Below are 20725 nucleotides of genomic sequence, written 5' to 3' on the forward strand. Positions count from 1 at the left end.
CTGTTGGAGCCTAAAGAGAGGTCCTGACTTTGGCCTTGAGCAGCGATTTTGCTGGAGGTGTGCAAAGCCCAGATGATGTCCGAGTTGGGGTCATGAGTCCATCCGCACAAACCTTGCTCAAAATCGCACAGGACCATGGAAGACGGGGGAGATGTGCTGGAGGTTGCTGGGATGGACCGGAAACCGAGAGAGAAAGAACAAGAAGGAAAGAGAATTAATGCTCCACTCGAACAATGATGTAATAAATTCATATCGGTTTGGATCTGGCGGTTAAGCACTGCGTGGGCTGCGGTGTCCATGACTAGCCTCGCTAACCTCTGGCTCTAGCCTTCGCAGTGTGTAAAATGCTTCAGGGTTGGAAGAGGCATATCAGAGGAACGAATGCCAGATTGAACTACTTTTTTTTGGTATGAAACACGAGAAAGTCTGACCTCAGAGTGCCAGCTGTATAACAATATTTGAATCGATAAATCGCTGAAGCTTTTGGTGCTTCCTCACTTCTTTTCATTAGATCTTTAGCAAACGTTTAACCGATAACAGGTAGCGCTTTACGTTAAGCTTGCCTTAGCTAATGTTCTTGATTTCTAGAACATTCTGGATTCTGATTGGTCAGAAGGGAGTTGGTTATTTTCTAAAACCGCACCTCTGACGGTAGTTCCGGCTGTAATGCGCTCGTTCTAATACGTAATTGTTTTGATGTCGGATTGTTGACGTTATACATTTCTGGGGCGTTTATGGAAGGAGTCTCCAGTGTTACTGAGTCTCTGATTATTTTCCTAGAACACCACAACCGCCAGTTGTTTTATTTCCGTTGCATTTTATTCATGCTGAGGTTTATGGTTTGTTAATGTTTACGTACGCTAAATCGAATCTTATTAGACGATAAATTTGATGGATGCCGCCACATTGTTGTGTTTAACAAATACAACTCCGGAGTTAAACCATGAAATGAATCGTGTACTTACGGGAGCTGAGTTTATGAGCCGTGCTGCTTTCCGCAGGGGAAGAACGCGTGACGGTGGAAGCTGGTACGGTAACAGTGGAGGTTTCTACAGAACAAAAAAAAATAATCAAAACATACAGTTGTTACTTAAATATTGAAAGGTTCGTTATTGAGACCTGGTCTCTTTTTTTTTAATTATTATTTTTTAAAGTGTACTCATCTGTAAAAGTAAAACCACCAGAAATATAAAATCTAGCAAACATTTATGAATCAACCATGAAACACGACTTTATTTCGCGTCTCCGTTCATCATTCAGCTACATAAAACGTCGGCTTTGTCTGAGAGCCAGCATAACACCTCTGTCTCGAATCATAACGTCAGGACGAAAGAGCGCATGCCCTGGAGATGAAAAACGAGACAAGCTTCAGGGACCTTAAAACAAAAAAAAGCGTGCGCGTGCACACGAATCCAGAGAAATATCTCCTTCCATCTCCTAAACACCAAATCGACACAAATCACTTTTACACACTGAAGGGGAACAACACCGGAGCTGTAACTCATACACCGAGGCGAGGGGGGATGGAGAAAGAAGTGTGTGTGTGTGTGTGTGTGTGTGTGTGTGTGTGTGTGTGTGTGTGTGTGTGTGTGTGTGTGTGTGAGTGAGTGAGTGAGATCAAATCCTACATACGTTATAAAATGGTACTACTGAAGAATATCAGCTGTTGAATGTATGTTGTACTATATGACTCATGAATTGATTCTTTTGGTTCGTTTGCCATTTGGTTTGGTTCTACACCACACAAAACAAAGAATCAAACAAAAAAAAACAAACACAAACTAAGAGCTGAGCTTTGGATCAGTAGCAGCTCGTGTTGGGGTGTGTGTGTGTGTGGGGGGGGGGGGGGTTGTAATGCTCGCAAATAATACACAACATGTTTTATCTACTTTCTGGAGGTGAGTCGATTCAGAGTCGATTCACTCTTTCACTTGGAAGCTGATAAAGCCGTTTATTTTATTTATTTATTTATTTTTACTATAGCCCCGTGAGAACGCCTCAAATTTACTCTTGATCACCTTGCAGAATTAGCAAGCTGGCAAGCTAATTCTACTTCCTTCCTCTTTCCTATGGACTTCCTGTCTCTTTGTCCTTCTCTTCTCTCATTCATACGGTACATCATTCGTCCTCTCATTGTTTACTGTATTGACTCGTCTGCCTATGTCGATTCAGTTAGGAAATGGAACTGCGTAGCGATCTCACCAAACACACACACATACACACACACACACATACACACACACACACACACACACACACACACACACACACACACACACACTCTTAAGAGGCTCTGTCAGTGTATAAAGGTCAGTTCATCTAATGACTCTGACCTTTTGTTAGATGTGACAGCAGAGTCTGATGTGACGGTGACACTTTGTGTGCGTGTGTGTGCGTGTGCGTGCGTGTGTGTGTGTGTGTGTGTGTGTGTGTGTGTGTGTGTGTGTGTGTGTGTGTGTGTGTGTGTGTGTGTTTTCAATGTGTTTGAGTGTACACCAGACTGCCCACTTAACTGCAGAAACACATTGATTTTACATTAGATTATATTAGATATCCTTTCTACTGCCGCAACAGGATTAAAATATATTATGTTCACTGGAATGGTGTGTGTGTATGTGTATGTGTGTGTGTGTGTGTGTGTGTCTGTCTGTCTGTCTGTCTGTCTGTGTGCATGTGTGTTTTCAAACAGCTGGATTTGACCTTTCAGGCTAGCGCACATCAGTGAGAACTGCCACCTTCTCTACCATTTCACCTCCTCTTTCTCTTTCTCCTCTTACAGTCCCCCCCCCCTCTCTCTCTCTCTGTCTCACCCTTCCACTGTCTCTTTCTGTCTCTCACTCTTTTCATTCTGTCTTTATCTCTGTCTTTCTTACAGTATGTCTCACTCCCACTTGCTGTCTTATATTCTCTCTCTCTCACTCGCTCTCTGTGTGTGTGTGTGTGTGTGTGTGTGTGCCTGGGAAAGAGCGTGGAGTGCTCTCTGATGAGAAACAGAATGAGGGAAATAAAGGATGAAGTGAGGAACAACAGAAACATTTTCACAGCCAAATGCAAGAGAGAGAGGGGGGGGGAGAGAGAGAGAGAGAGAGAGAGAGAGGGAGAGAGAGAGAGAGGGAGAGAGAGAGAGAGAACAATAAGCCCCTGTTTGTGAGTGTGTACTCTTTCATTGCTGGGAGAGGAAACTGAACGGGAGTTAGGCAATTTACACACACACACACACACACACACATACACACACACACACACACACACACACACACACACAGATGAATGTCAAGCATATTGGAATGCGATGCGGACATTACTATATGGTGCACTGTTCCTGCTCTGATGGCATTCGCAACACACACACATGCACACACACATGCACACACACACACACACACACACACACACACACACACACACACACACACACACACATGCTCAAGCCATTAGCTGAGTAATAAATAATAGAACACAACAGATTATTGGCAAGCTTTCTGTTGCTCACCATTCACTGATGCGTGTGTGTGTGCGTGTGTGCGTGTGTGTGTGTGTGTGTGTGTGTGTGTGTGTGTGTGTGTGTGTGTTGCTCACCGTATACTATAAGACGCCATAAACAGATGTTCAAACACGCACCGCTCTTTCAATCGCCATAAGGCAAATCAATAGATTGCACTAATGCACAGTATACATCTAAGTGTGTGTGAAACTGTGTGTGTGTGTGTGTGTGTGTGTGTGTGTAAACTGTTTCCAGATTGCGGGCTGGTCCGTCCTACAGATGTGCAGGATTTCACATCACACACTCTTGCTTTATTCTCTTATCATATCATCATGGGGACGTTCGGTTAGAGCTGAACACACACACACACACACACCCTACACAAATTTCCCAGCAGTCCTCTAAAGCTGAATATCTCAAATCCACAAACGCCCACAGCAAACCCAACATGACCTTCTCTTCAACTTTTCTTCCCTCCTCCTCCTCCTCCTCCTCCTCCTCCTCGGCTGCTTCTTTTTTTCTTTCTTTCTTTCGACAAAATCTGAATTTTTTTTCCGTCTTTCATCAAAAAACATCAAAAGCATCCATCTCTACTGTCCCTGCTCAGCGATCAGTGTGTGCTGTGTGCTGCCCGTCGATCCGTTTCCGTCCTAACGTTTGCGAAACGTTCTAAGCGATTTACGCAGAATTCTCTATTCTGATTGGTCGTCGTACTACGTCATCGTAGCTCGCGGTAGAAACTCGTACGGCTTCACGTGAAAGTGATGTTTAACAAAACAAAGGAACAAAACGTGAGGGAATGATGTTTATAGCTGCTATAACGTGAGTAAGAACAGGATGTTCTCCGCGACGTTAAAGGTACATCGTCGAGTAGTTTCCGATCCCGTGGCGTCCTACCTGGAAGGTTGCATCCCAGAACCTCGATCCTCATGCCGATGCCGCCGGGAGACCAGCGTTCAGGGTAAATCCTGATGAACCGAGCCACGATCTCCTCGAATCGCCGCAGCTCCGGCATGTCGAAATGCACGTTGCCTTCGAAAATCTAAATAAATCGATAAACGTTACCATCTGAGAGAATACTTAATATTTATTCATAATTATTTTTATCGTTTATTACATATACATCATTTTGTATGGCGCGCGTGTGTGTGTGTATACAAAAACATGTAGAGTACTTTATTTATTTATTTTTTATTCCTTTGTGTATTATATACCTTAGGCATGCTGGTCTTGCTGTCCATCACAAAGTCCCAGTTCTTTCCGTTCACTTTGTAGGCCAGGCGGTACTTCCGTACGAAGGCGCGGTTTTCCGAGCTCGTTCCTCCGTCTCCGCCTCTCGCTCCCTGAGTGATGACGCCGGTCACCGTCTTGGCCATTCCCAGGTCCACTTGGAGCCACTCCTCTCCGGCCAGTGGCTGCGGCGGGGCGGGGAACCAGCCGGACCTGCTAGCCACCAGGCGCGCCGTGCTCGGGGCCCAGTGGAGATCTCGAAACGAGGACGCGGAGATCTGCGAGTCGGGAAGCTGGCCAGAGAGCAGGCCCTGGAGCTCAGAGCATGGAGCGTCTGGGGATAGTGGGATGGGAACGAGTGTTGCGTGAAACGGATGAGTTGTGGACTTGGCTTAAATGTTATAAAAAAAAATTACATTTATGGTACAACCCAAAAAAAAAACCACGGTGTGTTCAATTCACTTCCTGCAAGTGAGTTGATTCAGAGTCCAACTTCCAAGTAATCTCAAACAAGTCAAGTGAACGCTACTAAACAAGCGATTTGACTCGGAATCGACTCACTGCCGGAAGGGAGTCGATTCAGAGTCGAATCGCTTCCAAGTAAATTGTATTGAAAACGAGATTTGACTGAATCGACTCACTGCAGGAAGTGAGTCGATTCGGAATCGAATCGCTTTCTCGCTAAAGTTCACTTGGAAGGAGACCGAGAACCACCTCGCTCAGACTATCTCGGACCCGGAACCTGCCTAAAGACCCGGAGAACACACCAGAGTTCTGTTCGAACACCCTCCATATGTGAAAGAGCTCTTGGTGTTTAGAGATTCGCAGATTTCGACTCATGGTCAAATATATGAACATACACACACACCTGTGATCTGGCAGCCATAGAGCTCGAAGCGCAAAGCGATGCCGTTCTTCCACGTCTGGGGTCTGATGCGGACGAAGCGGGCCAGGGTGGGCTGAGGAATCCGGTTCAGCACCACTTCCGAAGGGTCCGTGTTAGCATGGAATATCTGTAATAGAGAAAAAGACAACACAAGCTTAGCTGAAGCTTAACGTCTCGGGTTTACAAAATAAACCTGAAATACTCGTCTCCTCTTCCTCTTATTCATGAGGAATAAAAACATGAAGTATCCTGTGGTTGGTGTTGCCATGACTCACATCCTGATCTGTATACAATGTGATTTATTAATAAAACGCTCGTCGCCGAGCGGCTCGACGCCACATCCGGTACGAATCATCGGTTTCTGGAACTCATTGGTTTCGGAAGTTTCCGTACTTCCTCAAGGGTTTTAACGGACGTTGAGAGAAACCCAGCAGGTTTGTGTGAATTTACTACAACAACATACATTTCACTTTATCTCTCTCATACTTCACCGTGAAGAACGATAAGACCGAGATAAGACTGCAGAATAGGGGGAAGCGAAAACCGATAAGGGGAACGTTCCCATGAAGAAATAAAATGCCAGGCTGATAAACTGGTATTAAATCTTACAGTATGAACGCCACTGAATGAGGAAGTGATGAGGGTCACATAATCCAGATCTTCAGGATAAAAGTGAAATAAGAACGTTAGCCATATGAGATGGTGTGTAATGATGGAAATGAAAATGAATTAAAGTAAGAACACCAATAAGACGAATGGCGAAGTAAATAAGGAAAAAATGGAGGGGGGGGGGGGGGGGTTTAAAGTATGAAAAAAAAAAAAAAAGAACATGATCAAGACAAATGGAACAGTGTGTAATAATGAGGTAAACAGTAAGAAAAAATTCTTCGAGGAATAAAATGGTGTGTAATAAGGGCGGGGAGGGGGGGGTATTCGAGGAATAAAATGGTGTGTAATAAGGGCAGGGGGGGGGGTATTCGAGGAATAAAATGGTGTGTAATAAGGGCGGGGAGGGGGGGTATTCGAGGAATAAAATGGTGTGTAATAAGGGCGGGGAGGGGGGGGTATTCGAGGAATAAAATGGTGTGTAATAAGGGCGGGGAGGGGGGGTATTCGAGGAATAAAATGGTGTGTAATAAGGGCGGGGGGGTATTCGAGGAATAAAATGGTGTGTAATAATACACAATGAAAATAAGATTGAAATATAAACAAGAACATTTTAATAAGATGAAAATTGTGTGTAATACTGGGAGAAAATTTTCAAAAATACAAATAAAAATATGAAATAAGAATGTTAAGAAGTGAAACAGTGGGTAATAATGGGGGGGGGGTGAATAAAGAAATAAGAACAACATGAATAAGGTGAAATGGTGTGTAATAATGGAATAAAGTGTAAAAAAAAAAAAATTATCTACAAATAAATAGACAAGTATGAGTAGTAAAAGAACAAAAATTATTTTTTTTTAAATGATGAAAGAAAAGGTAACAGAAAACAACGTTTTTGTGTTGTAAATTGACCTCGTGGGGGACATTCAGCTGGTCTCTAGTGGGAAAAGTTCCTCCTGTTAAAGCTGACGGTTTGGGGAAAATACGAATGAAACGGAATACAGCTTCAGCACAGAAGACTCGGATTACTGAAAGCTCTTGGGCTCTCCTTTACGTCCCCTGGAGCTCACAGATTCCAGAAAATACCTCCATCGTGGTCTTTGACCTGCACCAATATGTCTAATTGCCGAGGTCAAAGGTTAATTAGTTACAAAAATGAGACCTGAGACGTTCGGGGGTCATGTAAGGTTTTACAACTTTTATATATAATTGAGATATGTATAAACGTTTATTATTATTATTATTGTTATTATTATTATTATTATTATTATTACTTTTTTGACTGTTTGAGCTCAATATAACTATACGCAAATGCATTATAATCATTCAAATGCTCACGCCGTCCATTACATCTGTCTTAGTTCATCACGGTTACCCGAACACGTTCAGACTTCTCAAATATTTGGAATATTCCGGAATTTTCCGAAGATGAAATTTTTATTTATGTATTTATTTATTTATTTATTTATTTATAAATATTCTGCGATAAGTAAATTATTAATGGCAACAACGTTGATTCTGTTCGTTAGTATCCATGATTATGGATACTCGTCAACCACGTTTTGTATAATGACTCACGTCAGAAAAGAAACCATGTAAGAAAGAAATGCTAGACTGTTACCCGAGTCGGTTTGATACATTTTGTTTTAGTTCGTTTTGTTTTTTTAAGCCGTTTCCAAAATCTGCCTGACGACAGCACGTACTCTGGCATCTGTCCATTCAAACGGAAACAACTAGCTGGAATAGGCTGAATAATTCAGGCTGCGGTGTCGTGTCCGAACTAGTGACAGGTCATAAAATAATTATAACGACGCCATCATGCTTCATAAGTCTTGACACGATCTGGACTCGTCAGACCTACGGCGAGAATATCGTATCACGGTTCTCGCAGACTGTAAATGGAAAATATATATATATATATATATATATATATATATTAAAGATTTTAATAAGCTTAAATGTGGTAGCTAATATAGTGGTATGGTAAGCTAGTTAGCTTGATAAAGTTAAATGAGAAATTTTTGTTTTGAGAAAGGTTTTGTTTTTGTTTTTGTTTGTCTGCCAGGCAACTCTGAATAAAAATAAATAAATTAAAAAAATAAAAAAAAACTAATACCCCGGACATGAAATCTGATTCCCTGTGCTTTGGTTCCGTACGACTTTGAGACCCGAACGAAGTACGTTCAACAGCACAGTGTGGGCGGGGCATGCATTCTAGAAAGCAGTCGATTGGATGAACACGAGACTAGTACAGGATGTGTCATTAAACCTTGTAATAGTTTTCCCAGGAGTGCCGAACTGTGAAATTTTAAACAGGAGAAAACCTCCAAAACTGGAGATTTAAAAAAAAAAAAAATAGTATCATGTTGGCGTAAAAAACACGAGGGGGGGGGGGGTTTGGGGGGGGGGGGGTTAGGAAGAAAAGAAGCAACGAACGAGGGTCGGTGCAGATGGTAAGAGTTTCCGCTCACTCTTTCTTCAAACTCTTGCGCCACGTTTAACGACACCAGGGGGAGATACGCTACAAGCCGGTCTGGTCAAGACATTATTTTGGACTGACTTTCTTTTCATCCCCTCTCTCTCTTTTTCCTCACTTTCCCTCCCTCCTTTCATCTCCGCTCAGATGAAGATGTCGAGCTGGTTTCACTTGGCCGTTTGCCAGAGTCATGCAGATGAGAAATTGGGTCTGTGCGTACGTGTGTGTGTGTGTGTGTGTGTGTGTGTGTGTGTGTGTGAGCGAGCGTGTACACACACACACACACACACACACACACACACACGAACGTATATCTCATATATTCAGATACTCTGTAGAGAACTGCGTTTCTCTTCGAGCTTTGTGTCACTGAGTGTAAAAAATGACAATAACTCTCTCCATTACTCCGCCTTCATACTTCCGCTCTCTGGCACAGGAACCGAGGAGAGAGATGAAATTGCTTCGTATGCCGTTTCTTTCTCCGGCCCGGAGCAAGTGACAGATAAATTGCATGCCTTGTAAGACGAATTCGGAGGAATTTTCGATAACAAACAGCCGAGTTCCTGCGAGAACTTTCTCCTTTTCGGAAGTCTTTTATCCATCCATGTGTACGGCCGTGATGGATTGATTTTGAGTCATTCATGACCTTTTTGTGTATATACAGTACATACATTAGACAATCGGTGCCTCGTGATCGATGTGTGTTTATGCTAGATTACGCATATGTATATGTGAGAGCCCGCAGGAGCAAACAATTCATTGGCTCGTGCAAAGTCCGATCATCTGCTTGACTGTACAAGGAAGTCTATAATTGCATCCGTGCATTGTGTCTGTCCTGAGAATTTCCCATTTGGGGAAACGTCGACTGGGCGAGCGAATTCAGGAATAAGAGAGGGACGAGCATTCGGACTTGAGGTATCCCGTTGACAATTTGGTATACAAGCTGCAGCTGAAACACACAAATGGACTGTTTACAGGCTTTTCTGTTCTTTCCTTTAAATGAGAACAGTGGATGTGAAATAGTGGACACAACAACAACAACAAAAAACCTGGGCGGGGGGGCACTTTGGATGTTCCTACTCAAGAAAAATCTCAGGGGATTGAAATACTCAGAGGATGATGATGATGATGATAACCTGAATGGTGTGGTCAGAAAATCAACCGAATGGCGTGCATAACCCCACTCTGAATACGAGGAACTTTCCCAACGTATCCAAGTGCCCTCGAATCTAGCCAAGCCTAGAACTCCAGTTAATTTTGTGCGTGAGTATCACGCATATCGCGATATCGTTTTGTATCATTTTGAATGATCACAAACTGACTGGAAGCAGCAGATTTGTCCTGAAGTTTTTAAACTATAAAAGTATTTACAGACGTTTTCCATTTCTTTTCAATGTTAAATGGGTTGTTTTTTTTTCCAGGCATTAAATAAGTGATATAAATCGTAGTTTTTTTACATGGTTTTTTATTTTGAAATCGTTTTGCTGAAAGCTCCTCGCAGTCAGAGGGATAGTGCAGGTAATTTGATTCCAACCGTGTATAAATGTAAAAGCTGGTAAGATCTTGCTCGGTTGAGCTAAATACAAGTGGATGGAAGCATTCCATCAAGAACAATTTATTCTGGAAAGATCCAAAAACATTATATTTTTGGTTAGGATTCATGAATAGCACTCCAGCGCCAATGATAAAATGTTAAACTCTAACACAGACGCACACAAACCACCCTCTCATACGCATGGGGTCCACGCAAACCCAGATGCACGTGTGTGACCGGTCGTGCAGGTGTGGTTATAGCCGTTAGTGCACGGCGGTGACGAATGGCCTTTAGAGATAACAGCGCACAAAGGGCCCTATTGTTTCCCGTTTGCCAGATAACCATCCCTCAACCTGTTCCCATGTCACTTTCTCTGTCGACGGACCAATGCAAGGGTCACCTGCGACTGAGGTCACGGCTCCCAAAGGTCATTACGGCTCGGTCATCAACGGCAGCGTCAATTAAATCCAGAACTGTTGCTTCCTCTTCCATGCTCACTTTAGGTCACCGAACCAAACACCCCCAAACATTGTATCAGCTTTAGTGTTAAACAGTAACGCGTCCACACGTTCGATTTTCTCTCCATCTGGTTCTCGTTGCACTGATAAGCAGTTCCCACGGCTCCGACATGGCCTGCAGGATTCTGGAGCCAAGATCAAAAGGTTCTTTGCTTACCTTGTGGTTCTTGCCATGGCGATACATCATCCAGTCTTCTCCGTTCGTGCTGACTTCCAGCTTGAAGGTGGTGACATAGTAGGACTTCTGCGTCTCCTTCGAGATGGCGCCCTGTGTGGCGATCCCCGTTAGGACCTTCAGGAAGTGTAGGTCCACCTGAGAGAAAGAACGTTAGTGAAAAAGAGAGCACCACTCTGTCTTCAATCTACTACTGTTAATTTATCTGACGTTACGATCAACAGCAGCAGCAACACACTACAGCCTTAACGACCGAAGCGTCTGTGATGATTTCTGTTTGTTCTCTTGCAGGAGAATAATCTCAGCACACGGTGATTCTGATCCACCAAAAACAAAACATGAGGATTCACAGGCATTCCAGGCACCAGCATCGCACTGCAGAGGGGACGATGTCAAAAATTCCAAGCACACACGAAGGCAGGGATCTAAAATCAATGGTGCTGGAGAAACTGATAAGCGTGTATTCTGAAAGAGTGCCCTCATCCATCACACGGCGTTTAGAGATATAGCAGGGTTCTCCACGCATCACCACTCCCGGCAGAGACAACAAACACGGGGCTCAGGGAGTGCGGCGGAGGCTTAACGGTGTTTGTGTGATCGTAACCTGAATGTACTCCTTGTTGCTGTCCTCTGCAGGTGTCCAGGCGTTGTCCTCGTTGTTGAGACGGGCCATGCGAGGAAGCCAGCGGCTGTCGTAGAACGAGGACGAGGCGGAAATCTGCTCATCCGAGATCTTTCCTGACTCCATGCCAAACACAGTGTTGCAGTGGAAGCCTGGGGACGAGAGGGACAAAGGTAAGGCAAGTGAATGAGGAGCCATCAACAGTTGGGACAACGGGTAAGGACGGGATTGTGTTACCATTGAAAAGACAAGACCGTGTCAACAGGTCGCAAGGGAGAAAGAGAGAGAGAGAGAGACAGAGAGACAGGAAGCGAGCGAAGATTTGCTTTCACGGCCATTAGCTGAAACAGGAAAAAGGGAAGATGCTGACATGGTTAGAATAAAGAGAAGAAACTGATAAATGATACACATTGCTACTCAGACGCTCTGATTCTGCGGGTAGTTCTATTAAAACGGTGCGTTTACAAATAATAAATGACTCTATAAATGAGAATGACGGAAACACATCACACTTACTGTCAGTAACGTCTTTACGAGTCATGTTGTAGCGTGCAGAGAAGCCATCTTTGGCCACCGCCATGTCGGTGTGAAAGGAGAGAGACAGGAGACCCGTGGAGGACACGATCTCCGGAGGGATCTTCATGCCACAATATCGGCCAATCAGTGGCGAAACTGTGCCGGAAAAAGTTTTTAAAAGGTGAATCACAATCGTAGAGGCGGTTCCTGCAACCCTTCTCCAAGCCCAACTAACCTTACCCTGTCCCCATCTTCTGGGACAACCTGATCCGATCTGATCTAATGCACTAGATCGGTCCACTGTATCAAAATACAGTACGTTGCTCAAAAATGTAGAAAAGCCTACGCCCAAACTTAACAGTTAAAAAATTTCCCAAAACGTTAATACATTCCCATCAATTTGCATTCAGGAGAGTCTACCAAAAACGTGCAAACGGTTATCCAGTTCTACAATTAGGTCCTCAATCTTAGCCTGTCTCGAGGAGAAGGAAATGCTTTAGGGCTTTAAATGAAAGAAATAAGGCTTAATCAGCCAGTGGTGTTTATAATTAATGGCACAAGCTCGTTCCTATATGGACCAAAACACCCTGCTAATACAGAAGCAAATGACTTCTTATTGATTTGGATATAAAGCCAGGTCTAATTTGCTTTCACACTGCAAGAGGACTGATTACAGCTCTTCTTCAATGGAACCGAGCAAAGATGGACAAGTTATAAATTAGCTAGCCCGTTGAGCAAGGGAGGTCTCCAGTGTGCTCCCCAGTCTCATATTTTGGTTGTACAGGCTAACATGAATGAACCATAAAGTGTGAGATTTCTAGTTAATGCATTAATGCTGACTCGGACTCGTGGTAAGCCGAAGAAACCGTGTAGCCGTAGTCCTTATCCTCTCCTTATAACATATTTGATGGCCACAGCTTTTTCATCTGACGCATGTTAGCAGGATCGTATGGGTTCATCAACAGGGTTCATTGTGATCGAGTAGGGCAGTTAGCATGACCAGGCATATTTCAAAGGCAACAGCTAACACCCCCACGTGGCCATAAACCTGGACCTAAGATCAGTGACACAAAGCTAAACTTATGAATGTAGAAGTAATTCCAGAATATCTTCAGCAGTGAATTGCTCTTCTGTTTCTTTAAGATGGATGATGAAGTCTTTCTATTCTCACTGAAATGAACTTGGGTTCATTTTCCCTTCCCTAAGTTCTCCACTTAATTCCTTCCACCTCAGATCTATCCACAATCCATTTCTTTAGATCAGGTAGAAAGTAAGGTGGAAACACAAGATCATGAAGTGCCTTGTCCGTGAGAATTTGGACCACCATCAATTTACGTTTTTGATTGTCGAGAGTTGTTGGGATCCCACAGTGGTTTAAGTCAAACCACTCATTTTTATTGTTGGTTGGTGTGCCTTGTCTGTCGCCCTTGATTTATAAAATGCAAAGTTTCCTGCCCACCCTCGTTATATCCATCCGTGAGATCTCCACGAATTAAACTAGCGAATTTCACAAACTGTTCTGACACCCACACGCTTGCCTAATTTGAGACCAGCACAAACATCTCCGGCTCCTTATCTCCGCGCTCTACAGTAAACAAAAAGATAAATCACTCCTCTTCACTTCCAAAGAAGGAAAAGCGTCCTCCGATAAGAATGACCCGAGGTGGGAGAGAGCACACAAAGGGGAGTGACTTCAGCATGAGATGGAGAAAACAGGAAATAAGTCATTGAGGAAGTTCCTGGCCCTGTGGAGGTGTCAATACTTGATCGTGAGTGGGGATTCCTGAGACCTTGAGCTACTGCGAACACTTGACACCCACTCTGAAGACCATAGATCATGTAGTGTAAGAGGCAAGAAGATTCGTCTGCAGAAAATACCTCAATATTATGAAACCACAGCTACCCATAGCTTGGTTCCTGGATCGATGAGTGTTTGATTCTGAACATAAATTTTATTTAGCAAAACAAGCCTTTCAAGCATGGTGACCTGGTAATCCAGTTATTCTAGATCTACCTAACCATAACAGTCTCTGGATCCACGAAGAGAACTGGCAAAACGAGCCTTTCAGGCAGTGTAACCTTTTACAGACAGTTACCTCGGAATGTGAGGTGAGATTGCAGTGGTGGTTCTACAGAAAATACCTCAAGATTGTGAAATGAAACATAGTAATAATTTCTGGATTTGTGAATGCTTATGTTCTGATGATTCTGGATTCTGAGCATAAATTTAATTGGCAAAAACAAGCCTTTCAAGCACAGCGACCTTATCCGGAGGACATTTAAAGCGCCACTCAACCCAATCCATCATCATCTGTACACCACAAGCTATGCTATTCATTTAGGAGCTCACCCTGGGGCAGTCCATCCCACACTTCCAGCCAGTCGTATTTGCACTCGGCCTCCGTCATCAGCAGAGGGTCGTTCTCCAGGTCGAAGGTCTTGAAGGTGAGGGTAACCTCTGTCTGAGGAGGGGCGATGATGATGTAGGAGCATTCCAGGTTGTGAGGGTACTTGTCCGGGAAGTCGGGCGACTCGATCAGGCCGGTCGCTGCCGTGAAATTCCGGAAACAATGTTCCGAACCTGGAAGGCACAAAAATGTGGAAGATTTCAAAGTAAATACGCAGGCTTGCCAATGTTTAGGAATTTTTGGGGAGCAGGAATTATTACTCAAAAATATGCCAAAACACTCCACTATAAATAATTGGCCAATTGACGACATATAAATCTGGAATGATTTGATAGCTGTGCAAGTGTTTTGAACTCTGACGACCCCCGGACAGCCCCGCCTCCTTTTCCCCATTTCACAATAGTAATCTTTTCAGTTGGTTGAAAACATCAGCCATGTGGAAACATTTCCTGGTTTCTAGGAGAGATATTTCGACAAGCAATTTATAAAAGGACTGTATAAAAAAAATCCTTCATTTTTCTGCATTTTTGCTTTCACTCTGAATTATATTTCATGTGTACTTGTCTTGATATACATCTTAGGGTTAGGTGGTGTTTAGTCTAAATTACTCATGAGTCGAAGCTCTGTGATACACTGTCGCTTAAATACGCATCCTTTTCTGCACAGGTCCCGTGAAGAAAATGCCACAGGATCGAAGCGTGATGTGATTTTTAGCCTTTGAGCGTTTGCATGTATTCCTTTTTGGTCGTGCCGATGCTCCTGTTCGGTGTACAGAGAGGTGGGGGGGACTTAATGGGTAAAAAGAGAGCAGTAAGTGCGGGAGAACGAGAGATCAGGAGGCAGAGACGAACAATAAAACAAACAAGTCGAAACTGGAGGCAGCGGGAGCTTGTAGCACATCAGCTATGCAAATTTATGCACCCTGAGCTCTGGCAGCTGAACGGCCCATACACGCTTCCCAGCATGCCTTGCTTTCACCTGGAGATGCAGCACACGTCCTTAGTTACTGTGGTGTGTGTGTGTGTATGGACATCTGCATGTACGATGATGCAGATACACTGTGCCCCGTGACCTAGCGGGATCACTCGTCTCACTGTCTGTCCATATCGCTATTTACATGTTCGTTTGTCTAATTGTTTGTTTATTTATTTATTTCCCCACATGGTGCCAATTCCAGAGCTCTTTCCTTTAGTACCGAGTGGGAACTGTGCTTGCCCACCCATGCATTAGAATACGTAATCACGCTCACACACACTCTCCATTACAATGTCCACACACACGCACACACACACGCACACACATCATACTTTTATGCCTTCTATAATTACATTTATTATCATGGAAGAAAGTTCCTGTTCTCACGTCAATTTACAGATGATTACAATTTTATATTTATTACAGAAATGACATTTATAGTTAGATTTAATGTTGTGGAACGTCACCGGGACAAGTTGCTGTCCTCACTTATGTCACAGCAGCTTATAAACAGTCGTTTACGTTACAGAGAAAGCGTGAAGTCCTTCTGGCCAATCGGAATGGAGAATTCTGTAGCGCTGTTATATACGTTATAACACATACGTTATACTGTTTTTAGTGAACATGTATTCATTTTTTGGTAAACACTAGGCCTTAGTTATGTTCGTGTGATCTTTTTTTTCCGTTTTTTTAATGGGACAGAACGTGCCAGACTGTGATCCCCTCCAGAATTAGGCCATCTTGTCAAAGTCTTCTTCCATTACCCCATTTCTCTCTCTGCTTCCTGCCTTTGACCTCGCCGCGCATGCCAACATCATGAGACGGCACCATACGTGCGTGCATGAGCTCATTAGTTCATGTTTATGAACACGCTACAATGTGCATGCTTACTCCTCAGGCCCAGGACATGCCCCCTTCTGCTTCTGGCACAGCGAATGACAGTTTGGCATTCGGGAGGCGTGGCTAGGAAAAACGGCGAGTTGTCGGGTAGATACGGTTTGAGCGTCTGTACACTCCACACAGATTCATTTCCCTGCTTCCCTGATCTATGAGGGAAGATTTATAGCTGCTTACTGGGGAGGAAGAAGGGGCTGTAAGAATGACTCTCGAAACCACGAACAGAACGTCGTCACTCGTGATGCATGACCGCTGTAATAAGTGAAAATAAGTAACGTTGTGCTTGTAGACTTTGAATTCCTGAACCCACTCCCAAGAATCTTGTTCAGATTTTCACCGGTTCTTTATTATACTCGTACTCGGATTTCTGAAATACTTGTGACCCTTCACATGGTGAAATTTTGTACTAGTGCTGAACTGGAATATTTATTTTTGTGTCCCTTTTGCTGATTTTCCAGAATTCAGCTGCTGGGTTCTCAATAGTGTGCTCTCGGTAGTTCATCCCTTCATCCATTTTCTGCAGCGCTTATCCTACACAGGGTTGCAGGGAGCCTGGGGACTCACAGGGGACTCGGGGTACACCCAGGATGGGGTGCCAACCCATCGCAGGGCACAATCACACACTCGTGCACACACTAAAGACAATCTGGAAAAGCTAAACAGTCTACAACGCATGTTTTTGGACTTTTGGAGGACACCGGCGTACCCGACGGAAACCCCAAAGCATGGGGAGAACTTGCAAACGAACCCCCAAAGTGGAGGTATGAGGCAAACATGCTGACCACTAATCCACCATGCACCCCATTGGTAATTCATTTATGTGTTATTAAAAAGTAGTACGTTTTAGTAAATAAAAAGCAATAAAAGTTCAAAAATCCGTTCAAGACTTGTGCTCACTGGATGCCTGACCCAGAAGTTTGGGTGACACATATAGAACATGGCACACTTCTGACATCCCTGGAGGATATTAACTTGCCTTAGTGAGCACACAACTTTGGGTGGATGAAAGAACAGGGGCAGCTATTAACTCGTACTTAATTCTTAATACTTCGTGCTTTCCATCAGCAATAAGTAAGAAAGGAATTTCGTCCAGAGTCGAACTTCCACTATTGTGCAGGTAATTCACATGGCAAGTTCTGGGTTAAAGGAAATCAAAGGAGACCGAGAAATCCAAGGTGGTGGTTGTTTAGAGTGGCAGTAAAATGCACTGGCTGAACAAGACGGTCTCTGGGAGGGGGAGGGAGGGAGGGAGGGGGGCAGGAGCATCCTATGATCTTTTTAAGTGATGACACTCATGCCATGGCAGTGCCAATAGGCCTGAAGATGGGAAGTCTTCCAATAAGAAGCATGGCAACAGTGTCACGATCACGTCACCGCGGGTGGGGCAGCATCGCTGTGGCATGCACTCATGGTAGAGGGTTAAAATCTGGTGTGATGGAACTAGGGCAGAAAATGGGGAGCATTAAGGGAGGGCAGGGTTTTCTTTTGGGGCAGGGGGGGGGGACACGATGGGGGACTGAGGAACTCTGGGGCAGGGGGCTGTATGGAGGGGGGGGGGGGGGGGGGGCGTACAATCCAGTGAAGGATAGAAGGTTTTAGGCGAGAGGGATGAGTAATGGGGGTCACAAATAAACAAGATTAGTCTGGCTATTGGGTGACAGGTTAAATCCTTGAATGCTTTTAATTATTGCCTTCCCTGAGCTTTCAGAAGTCAGTGGGGAATTTTCTTAACCTAATTTTCTTCCAATATCTGCCAATTCCCATTTGCTACCAGAGGCAAAATACTTAGCAATCTGGGCGTAAAGTATATTTTATTTATTTATGAATCACATTAAAAAATGTGATGTACCAAAGTGCGGCCACATTACGTCAAGCTAAAAACACAACCCGTATGAAAGCACATTAAATATATAACACGATACACAATAGAAACACACGGAAATGGAAATGCTATAACACACACACAATACCTTCTAAAAAAGAAAAAAAAAAGAAAAGAAAAACAAGGCACCTATTAGGGATGTAATCAGATAGAAAAAATATACCATTCAGATTGAACAGATGGATTGTTTTGTATCTAAACAGATCCAAATAGAGGTGCCCCAGGACTGGGGTCCCGTGGGATGGTTCAAAAAGTCCCTGGAGGTTTTAACTTCCATGAGTGGTCAGATATGAAGCTCGGAGGACGGACGATGACCACATTCGACATTTCAACATGACCGCATCGTTACTAACTGTCTGGTCAGACTATTCGTTTGTTTATACCAGCAGACAGAAGTAAAAATAATAACTGTGTAAGTGTGGGCTTTCAAAAAATAACCTTGTGAACTAGAGCGATGTAGCCGAGCTAGGATTTAAGCCACGCTCACTTCTGCTTTAAATCTGATTACAAATATGGATATTAAGCGCAATAAACAGATACAGATAGTGGCATTGTGTTACACGCCTAATATCTATAGTGCCTTGTCTGTAGGTAGAAGAATGCACATCATCTTGTCAAGCTTTTCCACCACTCAGCCGATGTAGAACGCCACCAAAATACACTTGGCAGCGAGTGCTAACGCCCCTAATTCTGTTTATCCAAACCTAATCGATGCCTGTGATGGTCTAAAATGACTCCAAACTGTGATGGAAAGAGAAATATACCGGGGTTGTTGTTTTTTTGCACCATTAGACCGGGACCGATGCTACAATCATGAAATCCAGTCACACAGTCGGGTTCCTGATAAAGGATGCAGCCAATCTGCACAAGATTTGAGGCCCGGTTTTTGGGGGGTAATCGTCAGCTCTGCCAAACTAGTGATGAACAGAAAATGCGACTGGTTTGGGCTATATCTTAGAAGTAAACCGATAGTGATGTCCTTTAGTTCTTTACACAACACCATATTCCAGACATCCAAGCAGAATTAAAATAAAAGAGCAAGCAAGCTTCTTCACCAGGGTTCAGATGGTCCAGCTATGGTAAAAAAAAAATTTTTTAAGTGTTGATTTCCTCCCCAATCCTTCACGTGTTCAATGACTTGGTGTTCTTGTTTCCAGAGAAGTACAGAAAAGGCACACCTCTTCAGGACTGCTTAATATGAAGGATCCCTATATCTTTCAAAAGCACATGTGCTTCCCATCATAAACGGACACTCAGTCCGTCACGCCGTCACTCCCACGTTCTATGAGAAAAACAACTCCGAATGTGATTTTCAGCCCAGCAGTCTGCAAACCTCTCCAACTCGTAGCTTGTAAGCTGCAGTGCTCAGGCAACTCCTTGGCCTGAAATCCGACAAACCAGAAAATAAACAGCTTTTTTTTTTTCTTTCCGGAGCATGGAAAGTGGGAACAGCCGTCAAACAGTGAACATATGCCGACCATACACGATGACACAAACACACCCACACGCACATCACTCTGTCACCAAAGTGCACACCCACACACTTTTTCATATTGCCAGCAGGCCAGGAGAACAGCACAGATTTCTTTTTCCCACAAAAACGGCAAGAGCAATCCACGTCTGTCGATCATGCTCGTAGTAATGGACCACATTATGCGAGCGGTTGGAAGCAGTGGCTCGTAACGCCGCTCCACGAAAATATCGGCCTGTTTGGTAGTGACATCACTATTTCAAAGAATGAGTCATTCCCACATTTTCAATCTATTTCTAGGTCTACTTCTAGGGTAAGTAGCTAAAAAAAAAATAATAAAAGCCATGATGCTGAGCATATATCATTTAACTCCAGGTTTAAATTAAGTTGAACAATGAAGATTTATTTCTAACACAAGGCTTATGAAGCTCACACTTCTTAAAGTGTGTTCCTTGGATTGTTTTCCTGGGAGCCAGCATGAACCCGGGATGGGAAATTTATATCATCATTACGCCACGATACACTTTTCCGAAATATTACAGGCTACCATTAACTATTCTGTAACCATCCGACCACAGACCTGTTAACCATCTAAATATCCTTCGGAGAACCTGCACGAAGCGAAGAGAAGCCATAACTTCCCAAAGAACCTCTGAGGAATCCTTACCTAACTGAAAGTCCGGGATGTCGTTATTGACGCTCGTGATCGTACGTGTGTGTGGCTTTATTCTGAAAAACATTTATCCTCCCACTACTGCAGGAGAACCCATAAAGGTTCTACACAGGCCCGTACAACAACAGTGTTTCCCCAATCCAAGTGGAATCCAGTAGGAAATTAGGAACTACACACAAAAAAAAAAAAAGACTTGAGGAAAGTCTCGGATGTTCACCGTGACGACCATGACTGTATTTGTATAGTCATGTATTCTTATAAATAAATAAATCAATCAATTCTGCTGAGTAATGTGTTGATTCTTAACTCTAGGGGAACCTGTAATGGTTCTACACAGGACCATACAACAGTGTTTCCCTGATCCAAGCGGAA

General features: G+C 43.6%; 1 protein-coding gene across 2 annotated transcripts in view; it reads right to left on the reverse strand.

Annotated features, from left to right (window-relative positions):
• Positions 1-20725, reverse strand: part of nrp2a (neuropilin 2a) — a 52904-nt gene that overhangs the window by 12923 nt on the left and 19256 nt on the right. For both annotated transcript variants that reach the window (XM_017456917.3, XM_017456918.3), the window contains exons 4-12: positions 14398-14628; positions 12048-12203; positions 11514-11683; positions 10892-11047; positions 5583-5727; positions 4699-5048; positions 4382-4526; positions 966-1049; positions 2-166 (exon numbers count right to left, since the gene is read on the reverse strand). In XM_017456917.3, the coding sequence (XP_017312406.1) occupies positions 2-166; positions 966-1049; positions 4382-4526; positions 4699-5048; positions 5583-5727; positions 10892-11047; positions 11514-11683; positions 12048-12203; positions 14398-14628 (1602 nt within the window). The remainder of the gene's footprint in view (position 1; positions 167-965; positions 1050-4381; positions 4527-4698; positions 5049-5582; positions 5728-10891; positions 11048-11513; positions 11684-12047; positions 12204-14397; positions 14629-20725) is intronic.

The sequence above is a fragment of the Ictalurus punctatus genome, chromosome 26 (assembly GCF_001660625.3).
Source record: "Ictalurus punctatus breed USDA103 chromosome 26, Coco_2.0, whole genome shotgun sequence".
NCBI classification, from domain to species: domain Eukaryota; kingdom Metazoa; phylum Chordata; class Actinopteri; order Siluriformes; family Ictaluridae; genus Ictalurus; species Ictalurus punctatus.